This window comes from Tigriopus californicus, chromosome 9 (genome assembly GCF_007210705.1).
Source record: "Tigriopus californicus strain San Diego chromosome 9, Tcal_SD_v2.1, whole genome shotgun sequence".
NCBI lineage: Eukaryota > Metazoa > Arthropoda > Copepoda > Harpacticoida > Harpacticidae > Tigriopus > Tigriopus californicus.
The window spans coordinates 11,435,392-11,446,855 of NC_081448.1; the positions used below are offsets into that span (position 1 = coordinate 11,435,392).

The window sequence follows — 11,464 nt, forward strand, 5'->3', positions numbered from 1 at the left end:
AATGGCGGAGGTGCTCCTCGTGAGTGTTTTCCTCTTGCCGAAAAAGTACCGGCCTTTTTCATCTTGGGAGGCAACGTTCCCATCATCATATGAGGTGGTGGCATGCCCCCTCGCCCCGGAGGAGGCGGTCCATGTCCGTTCATGCGCATATTGGGAGGCACATGAGGACCTCCATTCCCATTAGGTAGGGTATTGGCACTTTGCTTACTGTGGTTTCGAGGAACATGCCCGCCCATGACAGAGGCCGAACCTTGCCTGGGCACATCACCATTCATGAACGTGGATAAGGACGTGGAATGGCCGCCGTCGATTGTGTCTCTACTTTTGGAACGGCGTTTCTTACGCTGTTTCTCTTTGCGTTTCTCTTCTTTCATCGTGGATTGGAGTTCCTCTGGAATAGGGGGTGGGGGCGGTGACGAGGGCATCATCATCTGACGAGGCCGATTACGATGTGACAATCCTGACGCTGAGCTCCTGAAACTTCTCATGGTTGAGCCGTAATCGTAAATGGCTTCTGGGGGCTCGGGGGTCTTGCCTGACCAGACCTTGTGATTATCATCCAGAACCCCATTGATCTCTGATGAGTCATCCGGACTGCTCCTGTTTCCTAGAAGAAGATAGAACACTTTGAATGAGTTTGCTCAAACAGGATACCTAGACAGAAATGATGAGTAGGGCATTTTGATGCTTACCATTTTCGCGAGGACTTGGCGCACCGTTCACCATCCTTTTCTTGAGGGCACCGTTGCTATTGCCGTTGCCGTTGGCATGAGGAGGAGAGGCATGTCCATTGCCCATGCGGTTCCAATCCTCCATCTTGTTAATCGAGTCTATGGAATCCTCGGAAACTTCCAAAACTGATTGCTGGTAGTCTCGCGGGTTCTCGGAGATGTTCATGGCACCTGTGGAAAATTGACCTCCATTCGGCGTTGGGGTAGACATTGGGATTGGTGTGGGAGCACCAATGGTTCCATAGAGGGATTGACCTCCATTTTCCAGATGTTTAGCATAGGTCGAATCGGCATAAGCATGAAAAGCACATCTGCAAACAAAGGCCAAGACGCTCTAAAGCAATTGATTTCAAAGAATTCATGCCAAATTTGGTCACCCCCAAGGAAACCGCAGCATCTCGAAATGAGTCGAGCCCTTTGAACTGACGTGTGTCAACTGTCTCTATGCAAAGATTGCTTTTCCGATTAGACCATCGGCATTCGTCAGAACAGACGACGGTATTATTTGCTGACTATTTTGGTTCACTTTGGTCCCGGAGAGAAGCTGAACTTTTTGTTCGTCCACATTTGGTTACCGTTCGTACCAGCACAATGGACTGGCGCACTACCTGGCCGGTCCTACAAAACTTCATATTTGTAAGCATTACGTACAAAATAGAAGGTGCCGTGCATGCATGTTTGTCCACGATACAAAGCATATATTTATGGTCACGTTTGGAACTCAATACCAATCAAGTCAGGCAAAGTTTGCATTTAAATTGAATTCCATGATTGTGTGCTGCTTGGAGTCTCTCTTGGTCTCCGACACGCATTAAGACCCTCTGCATATGTAAATTCCACATCTCGCCATGAAACACGAGCTAATTTCAAGTCTTGGACACATTTCTATCCGTTCGCATGAAGGTTTCTACTGTTCGTGCTTCGCCTTCACTTGCCTCCTAATCAAAACAGAGTGAATTCCCGTTCAAGAGGAAGTGGAATCAAGGGAGGCACAGCGGATATGGATGCTAAGCCATTCAAAGTCCCCTGGATTCAAGATCTGATTTCGTGGAAAATTATCATGAGTCAATCATTCTTACGGAGCGACTTCAAAGTTCCTTGCCATTCATCCAGGATATGCTGTGCGGGAGTGAGCCTGTGTACAACAAAAGGCCTTACAGCTCCCTACAGTCAACGGCAAGAATAATGCAAGTCAAGCCGGAATTTGCAAGCCATGATGTCCTGAGAAGTAACTTCCCCCCCCCGCCCCCCCCCAATCAAAATCTGCACGAGGAAGTCTCGGGAATTTCAATTCGGGCTTATTTAAATGTGTGTACTGATTCTACTGATTCAGGCCAGCAAGTTGGCCAAGCTTGTTGGATTGGCCAGAAGAAAATGCCACTTAGAGCAATTTGGAAATGGCCTTTGGGCATAACTGGAAGCCGTATCTAAAAAAGACCCCTAGCAGTCGTCCAGTACTTTCTCGCTCTCTTCATTAAGCCACCATTACTAAATCGAGTGGTCATAAAGGAGACTGGTTCTCATTGAGATACAATTCCCTAGTGCTCGAGGAAAACAGTTTCTCGAACAAGATTATAGTGCATTTCAATGCACCAACTGACTAGACCAATAGCACTGTTCAGTGCAATGAATCTTTTGGATGGCTTAGACACATTCGAGTTGATCCAGTATCCTTCGAGCCTCTTAGGACTTCCCTATAATTTCAAGCAAACTGGAGCGCCGTGCTGACCACCCTTGAAATGGCAAGTAGAATCATAAAGAAATCATGGATACACTTTGAAAGACCTCTAATGAATGTGACCTTCTGGAGGTCGAGTGCTGCGCATACCTGACTAGTGCATTGGCCGCAGTTTCCCTCTTGCAGATGAAAACATGACATTCTAACACCTTGATCCCTGTGGTACGCCTCAGAATGGCAGCAAATAAAGGCGGGTGATTGATGTTTGGATTGCGGGCGAATGGCGAGTCTAAGGGTAGGAACCGTTGCACGTGTTCATCGCCAGCGGGTGATGAGCCAGGCACTAACACATAACGAACAGCCGCACAATAATGTAGGGCCTCAATTGGGAAGAACCGAGTCACTTTCTTGCGGTTCTCGTCCACATTCTCGAGGAGAAACCCGTTGGACCACACACTCAGCCAAGAATCGATCCCCTTTGCCCCATGGGCGCCTTCTTCAGGATAGAGCTCCTTGAGCGGTTCCTGGATGCCTTGAAGGCCGTCTTTTGTGATGTGAGGCACGGCTGACCCGAGATATAACACTCGGCACCGGCAAATGGGCGTGGCTTCGCCCATGCCGCCTCCACGTGGTGGACTCCCACGCGGTGGTGGTCCATGGTGGTGTGGGTGATGATGGTTTGACATACGAGATCGTCGGCTGGGACTTGGTCTCCGTCGTTCTGGACTGGGCCTTCGTCTCTCAGGACTACTCTGATGTCGAGGACGCATCGTGTTGGTGGTGGTTAAGGTGAGAATTTTGAATGCAAGTTAGATCTGGTATCACAAGAAGGAGTAGAAATGGTAGAAGTAGTAGTACACTTTCAAAGTTTTGGTGGTTGAGTGCACTAAGGAAGTCGTGGCGTTTCACCTCGACTCACGACACCTGTTCAAGGTTAGGCCCAAATCTTGGCACCATGACATACTGGAGACTCAGCATTGGACACACACGCTCCCAAAGGAGTTCTGGTCAATCCATTACCACGATCCACTTGCGTTCAGATCACTAATTTTGCACAATTTAGTACCCCCAAAGTGGATGGATGGCTTGGCCCCAAAATCGTAGAAGGAAAACAGAGAGACCGACAGCACTACTACTACTTGGATAAAAGTCTTACTAGCACTCACTCTCCTGGATGGAGGAAATGATCGCGGCACCCAGAACACGTTGAGGTGACTTCGTATCAAACTGTACTGAGGAGGGAGCAGAGGAGAGGGAACGTACAAGCCAGGGCTTTGGTCCATTCCATCCATCCATCCGTCCATCCATCCATCCACTCCAGCAAGCTCCAAGCTCCAAGCCCCACCTCAGGCTCGCCAAGACGACGGAGACGACAGCGATGAGGACGGTCTCCTACTCGTAGTATCACTACTATACCTACTATATACATAGGGCTCCTATCTCACCAGCCCCAGCACAACTACCATTCGCCATTCCCGTATCGGACTGGCCGTGAGGGAGGAAGGATCGAGCTACGTCGTCGCTCTCAGGTGCTCATGGCTCTCAATTCGTCTTCTCTCAAGTCCCAACATCTCAAGACCAATCTGAACCGCTGGTGGCCACCACGTCCCAAGCAATTGGGATTCTTGTATTGCTCAGAAGGAGACCGGCGCCGACGACATTCTTGGCCGTCGAGGAGTGGATGGTTTTCGGTCCTTCGGCCAGCGTCCGCCTTCTTGCTTCTTCTCCGTTGCTTGTGGCTACACACCCGAACCAGCCAACCAACCATCCCGGCTGGTTCATCCGTTAGAAGACACCTTCCAACCTCCAAGGAAGTCTTGGAGGTTTCATTTCAGGTAGACGTTGGTTGGCTGATGCCCGTATATACTTATGATTGAGCCCCTCGCGTAGGGAAGTGGTTCCACGAAGCCCCATGGACATGGGAAGATTGGTCGGGGTCGTCACCGATTGAGATGAGAGCGCGCGAGAAAAGCCTCGTTATCGAACTGCGCTGAGTGTGCTGGTTTTCTCGCTCGCTTGCTTGATGGCTGCCTGGTTGGCTGCTTGATGTTGGAATGGCAGTATACGTACGCACACAGGTAGAAATTGGCTACATGCTTTTCGGACTTGTATCAGCGATTTTACGGGTAACTGACATTTCGCGGCAACAGGTTTGTGAACAGGGTAGTCATCATCGAACGAACGAACTGGTGGCCACGTCAGGGACAAAAAAATGAGCCTGGTTGAAACCTTGCCCCCTCGACTCCCTTGGCCTCCCGCTTTCCGCTTTCCGCTTTGGCAGACCTAGTACTACCAAAAATGACTTTTGAAATGTCAAGCTCGACAATTAAGAGACCAAAGGATCATAGAAGACCACTCAAGCGAGAGTCATTTTGAACTATGTTAAGGGCCAAGGTACATACAGGTAAGGCCATGTGTGATGGCTGATCGCGACGACATAGAAAGGAATGGCAAAAGATTCCAAATGTTCAAGAGAAACTCCAATCAATCGGAACTATTGCGGTATTTTCCAATCGTCAAAATACGTCTTCAGTCTCTACTAGGTCGTCATCGCCGTCGTCGCCGTTGTCGACGAGAAGTGAGTGGGCCGGGTCTCTGCCTCTGCCTCTCCCTGGAATCCAAAGTAGTTAGTTACGTTTTTACTTTTTTCCTTACGTCCCTACAGTACTACTACGTACGTCCATTGAAGGTGGCTTGGACACACGTTCGACAAGTTCAAGTTTTTCCCACCGCTTTCAGTTCGAATTCTTCTCGAGTCTCTCTCTCTCTCTCTCTTTTTCGCTCACTCTCTCACCCAACTTACTGCTAAATACTTTTATGCCCCACTATCCTACACCATATCTTCATGTTGTGGCCAAGCAAGCAAAGGAGGCCCTCTGAGCAAGCACCAACCTGTTCCGACTTGGTCTACCAAGATGTCTTCCACCTGTTATAGGTACGTTTAGACAATCTACACACACAACCTACGTACCTACGTACATGGAGGCACTCTTTACGGAAAGGCACGGTTCGACCATCTTTGGCCAGGTAAGCCGAATGCTATCATAACATATTGGGGGCTCAAGAAATCCAGAAAAACCGGCTGGTTGGTTAGTTGGCTGGTTGGCATGCTGGCTGGCTGGTGGGTAATAATCAAGTCGACGTCTTAGAAGGTTGGTTGGATTGAGCTGCTTCTAAAGGAGTTCTGTGGTCGATTTCGGGTCCTTGGCAGCTGTACCGTTGAACAGCCTCGAAGCAGTCAAATTAAGCATGATGATCATCCACGTTTTGAGACCAAAGGAACCCCCTGCTGACATTAAAGAACCTGTCTCCCGAGATGTTCGGAGGACCTCTATGACCTTAGCCCATTTATAAGTCGTTAAATCTGACCGCTCTGAAGATTCTACGACGCGCTCTCCATTCAGCTCAGAAGGTCGGCCCATCTTTAAAGGCCCATCTTTTCACTCACTGATTTGGAGCCAAATTTCGAATGCTGGAGAATGAAAATGGCGAACCAACCTTCACTTGAACAGATCACCAGAACACTGGGAGAAATGAACGTATCAGTAAAAACTGTTAGGCAAATTTGTAGTTGTGATTTATGTACCCTCGTACGTCAACGTACATGACTTGTTGACAACGCATTAAGAAATGCATTGAGATCTCCACTGCAACTCGCATGGTCACCTTTTGGCAGCATTCAAGTGTAAATTGCTCAAACTTGATCTCTAAAGCAGACATCTAGAAAACAATCAAAGCTATTTGACTTTACCTACATCACCTTGAGAGTTGTTTCATGTTCTCATTGGATCTCACATGTTGTCAATTGATAACTCGACCGCTTGTGGGCTCATCCATGACATTTGATTGATGATGAAATAGCTCAAAAACTGGCAGAACTTGTAATTCCTGCAGTTTGCTGCATTCACTCTAAGTTTAAAAAGGAATGCTTAGAAAAAGGTTTTTTTTACAATATTTGTAGATTTTTATGTTCTATTAGTCTTTGTATTTTTAGATATTCTGCAAACTAAATTGTAGAAAATAGATCAGTTTTCAATAAAACTTAGCATAGCACATGTCACAAATAAAAAAACTGACTCACAACATTGAACAATTCAGTTATTAGGAAAAAGATCAAGATCAAAGAGAACGGAAAAATGCGTCAATAACTTAAATAATTCTATGCAAATGAAGCAATTGGCTTTTCTTAAAATTTTTTTAGAGGAAGTCTTAAATTGCAAGTTTTGATCCAAGTTCAGTTTTCCCACTTCAAACTTGGCAAATAAACAACCATATGAGTTGTTCGTAAAGTGGACAAGGACGATGAAATGCCATTATGGGTGATTAACAGATCCCATCAAACAATTTGTGGTGCAAATCGAGCTAACTTTCGTAAACCGTTTGTACTGAAAGGAACAAATCATCCCACCGAAACCGTTCATTTCCATCTGGTCAGATCTTTGCTCGAGAAATTTCAACCTTTTTTCAGTCATCCAAACTAGAACTACTTTGATACCGTATTTAACAAATATAATAATGTCCTTGAAGTGAGATTGATGAGAATCAAAAAAGGGAGATGATCGACTTAATTGAGATACGGAATAACAATGGTATCGTTTATCTTAATCATGGGAAGAATGATATGCTTGCATCAGTTTGCTTGCGCAACCACAAACGTGAAAGGTATGAGCACAAAGCTTGCTCGTGTTTTATCAAATAGCCGTATAATAGGTACTGTGTCTGTGTTTTGTGTGTGTGTATCAAAGTTGCTCGGCCTGATGTTCCTTGGACAAGATCGACAGTCTGGTGCCAATTGTTCTTTTTTCGAACGCAATCCAAGGCTGTTTTGGCTCCTGACAGGGTGGTGATTGATCCTACGTGGAATGGCTCATTGAAATGTATGAGGCTACTGCCTTATCAGACAAGAATGCAGGGATGTTGATGATTCATAATGAGAATTCAAAGTTCTCCCCTCACGTCTCCCTTTGCCCAAAACGGTGATTTTTTTTTTCATTCTTCGTCTTAAAGAAGACTTGAAGATCGGGACAATGGACCATTGTCTGGACAGACTGACACAACCTGTTAATTGACAGCTAAACTTTTTTCTGGTGTCTAAGATTTCTTCTGGTCGAAGGCTCCACCTAAACCACGCCGGGGGATTTTGTAATCAAGAGAATTGGGCATTGTCAGATGTTCAAGTATGACGTCGCCAAAGCTTTTTTTTCTCTTCCAAGGAAACGACCGTGATCTTTGATTCTAAATCGTTTGTTCCACTTCCAAACCAACCCCAGAATTTATGTTGTAAGTCCTTGAAGACTTTCCGACTTAATTGCCCCCCTCTCCGCCCTAAACTCAATAAACCGATTCAAAACCGCCTATCTGTCTGTTCGGATCGATAATATCGCATTGTTGTTCAGAGTCGACCACATTTCATGCCACATTTTTGCTCGAAACGATGACTTGGAACCGATTTGGAATGCAATCAAAGCTCGATCGTACTCAAGATATTCGGAGAATTAAATTTGAATGGGTCGTTTAAGCAGTCTGATTCGTCAGCATCCAACGGGAGAGCGCTTCCCGAATGGGCATACCATCATCTAAAGGGCTTTGAATTCACTCAGGCCCGCAATAAAGTCACCGGGATATTGCGGTACATACAGTACGTATGTACTCTTTCATTCGTTGGCTCATCTACACACAGCTCAGTACAGTAGGAACTCTGATGTGTGGAGAATAGATGGATGGATGGATGAATGGAGAGTTGGAATGAAACCTGATTGTCTCTTGAAACGACGGCAGAATAATTGATGGACGACCAAGATAGAGATGTTCCTTGGCATTTGGTTTCTTTCTCCGCCGTCTCTAGCAGACCAGGAGACCAGGTTGCACGGCCCAGTTCGAGGCCTGCTGCCTCCACCCGAGAGCCTCAATCTACAAATCATATTCAATCTTGCTTCGGCGAGTTGCCACGCTTCACTTGAATGCACATGATACACATTCAGAAACTGATGATCGTTCAGACGTCTCCACCTTCTCGTTCTTTTCTCTCTGGCTTCCTGCGGTACAAGTTTGTTCACTAATGAAGCCGTTGATAAAGGTGAACACATGGTTAGCAAAACCGACCAATAAATGATCATCCAATACATTATGACGAGACCATCTACTCGTATGATTACGTGCTGGAGCTCACGCCGTACATAGTAAAGTAGTAATACTAATAACAGCCCAACTGGGGCCGAATCAACAAAGGAGCCTCTCATCACTGAACAATACAAAATTGGCAGTTCAGGAAAATAGATGGCATACAGAATTTGTCAAAGTCATTGTAGATAAAAATCAGGAGAGCCCTCGTCGTGCATCTACGTTTAGAAGCCACTTGGCGGGGGTTGGACCTCGGGGCCATCCATTTCTTTGGATTCATGGAGAGCCCCGAGATCAAGAGAATCATTCATAAAGAGCAATTCACAGACCCGTGAGATTCTTCCGGACAAGGTGTTTATTTGTATTGCTTCGTGCCACTCATCTCAAGTTTGAGACCAAACACTCTGCTGGTCTACGTATGTGTGTATGTATATGTACGTCCTTACTTGTTTTTTGTTGCTTCGCCTTCTTCACTTCGCTCGACGACCTATTCAAAAACTTGTTGGCTATTGGATTTCAAACAAGTTTTTTTCCAATCTTTTGTTTGCCATGGGAAACTGTAATTGAGAAGTCGAGAGCCACAAGAACAACAAAAGGCCGTGTTTTTTTGCACATATCATCGCAAAACGCCGTGGGCCGAATCAGTGGCGAGGAGGTTCTTGCCAAAGAACGTGAGCATATATTGAGGGAGAAAATTTGCATGAATCCGTATTATGGCCCAATGACATGCAACCAAGTTCCCTTGCGCCATAACATAACCAGCGCCATTTTCTACTCAAGCAGTCGCAACTTTTGACACGTTTCAGTTTAGATAAGTGGATGTCTCCATTTTTTGGCCATCACTTAGCCAATTGCCAAGTGTTAACTGGATGCCAGATTGTTTTTGTCAAGTGGCCTTTTTCGACGTTTAGCAATGACCAACCAATAAGAAAATGGTCGAGAGGCATATTGACATTTCTGAAGAACAATCATGACTCATGACCCATGTCATGTGTGCATATTGTGAATTGTGATGCGATGCAAAGTGAGGATGATTGAATATTGTTCGAACAACACAAAGACACAAGATAATGATTCTCTTGATCCGCTGTTTCAAATCCTTTAGTATGACACCGGAATTTTGGGGCTCTTCTATGTACGTAAGTCTGTCGATGGTGGTGTCTCGGTCGTAAAAGATGGCTTTGGGCCTCAAAGAGCTGGTAATGATAATGATAGAGAAGCAGCCAACCAAGTGTGTTGAAGAAGCTCCTTCCCCCGTTTTTTTAATTATAATTCTCCCTTACCATCAGGGGTCCAGCTATTATCTAAAGCCCAGTGAATCTGGGTGTACGTACAAACTCGTACGAACACCAGTCGATTGAGTTGGGCGAGGGTTCACCATTAAAAAGAGCCCGCTCAATTAGATAATTTAAATCAGAATTCTCCGGGGGGACAACCGCACTTTTGGCTTGAGCAGAAGTACTATTTTACACGTATCCCTCACTTATCCGCACTCTCATCGCATCACACTATCGGACTCTTGGGCGCTGAAACGCCAAGGAGAAACCATTAGGAGGGCTCGAAGAGGTAAAATCTTTCTTGAGTCGGTGAGCTTGGATAAAAAAGAGTTGCTGGGTTGGGTCGGCATAGGTATTCAATGGTCCTCTCATCCCTCGCCCAGAGCCATTAAGAATTGGTTAGGTCAGCCGAATGACCTCAATATGACAAGTTCGCTTAAGGCTCGTTCTCAATTCTGCCACCCAAAACACAGGCTCTGCGCAGGAGAAACGTTTCCCCGAGATTCGGAATGTAGTATGTAATGTACTAAGGGTCTAAGACCAGATACAAGAGGTATAGAGTGACGCCCCTCAGCAACTGTCCATCCATGATGTGGCCCATTGTCCAATGCTGGAGGTTCAGATTCGCTTCAAGTCTCCAACGGGGAGGGTGAAGAGAAAATCATGGGGTTGCTTGCGATCCGAGATGAATTATGAGTTGGATTGCTGGGATTACGATTGGATTTTTGTATACAGAGATGGGCCATGTAATGCATGCAGGAAGTCGTTAACTGCGTTCTTTCATTACGAATGTGTCACCAGTTTGTTGGCTTTGGAGATGGGAAGAGTTTGCTTTCATGATTGTAATTGATTACACTCTTTTGGCCATTTGCTCGTAATCAATTGCATTTCTGGCCATGTGCAGTAATTGACCCATTATCAAATTACCTGCAAATAACTTTCCAGCAATACAACCAATGATTACCTAATTCATGGGCTACTAGAATTTACTTGGACTTTTAACGGGCTTGCCGTCAAAATCGGCCCACTTTGGGTCCGAGCAATTACGAGTCCCTCATCAGAAGACATGAATAAAATAAGAATCAGGACCATTTATTCGCATTTATACTTGTTTTCTTGTCACATCATGTGCAATGGCCAAGAAAATATGCAGAAAATGGCCCTTGCCTGACCTTTACGTTGGTGACAATTCGCTACTGCAACTCATTTATTGTACTTTGTTGTAGATATCGAAAGTAACGTTGAGGAATGAAGTTTGATGATCAATAACTTTCAGACTGGCTATGCCCACCTCTGGACCTCAATTTCTTTTTGGGTGTGGAAAAGGTGGATTGGTTCTTTCACCGCGTTTATCCTTGTCGCTAGGGGAGACCAAAGCACTGGTTTATGAAGATGCGACACCCTCTCTGCCATTTTAGCCTCATTCGGCCAATTTGACCCAAAACAACATATTGGGGCCAGATACTCCATATTTCGCTCTAATTTTGCTCCGTAGCCATAAATCATAAAAGACTGAAAAACCTCTAGGCTGGGGTTATTTTGGGGCTAAAAACCAAGGCTGGCGTTTTAAAAAATCTAGAAAATATCGCAATGCTAAATTACGGGTAAATAATGTTCTTTTCACTCATGAAAACGAAGAAATGCGCATTTGGTACACT

The 11,464-nt window shown here is 45.5% G+C and overlaps 1 protein-coding gene across 1 annotated transcript in view; it reads right to left on the minus strand.

Moving 5' to 3' along the window:
• Positions 1-3,742, minus strand: part of LOC131886357 (atrophin-1-like) — a 7,691-nt gene extending 3,949 nt beyond the window's left edge. Inside the window, exons 1-3 of the mRNA XM_059234654.1 lie at positions 2,560-3,742; positions 693-1,042; positions 11-607 (exon numbers count right to left, since the gene is read on the minus strand). Coding sequence (XP_059090637.1) covers positions 11-607; positions 693-1,042; positions 2,560-3,179 — 1,567 coding nt within the window. The 5' untranslated portion in view covers positions 3,180-3,742. The remainder of the gene's footprint in view (positions 1-10; positions 608-692; positions 1,043-2,559) is intronic.
• Positions 3,743-11,464: the final 7,722 nt, after the last annotated feature.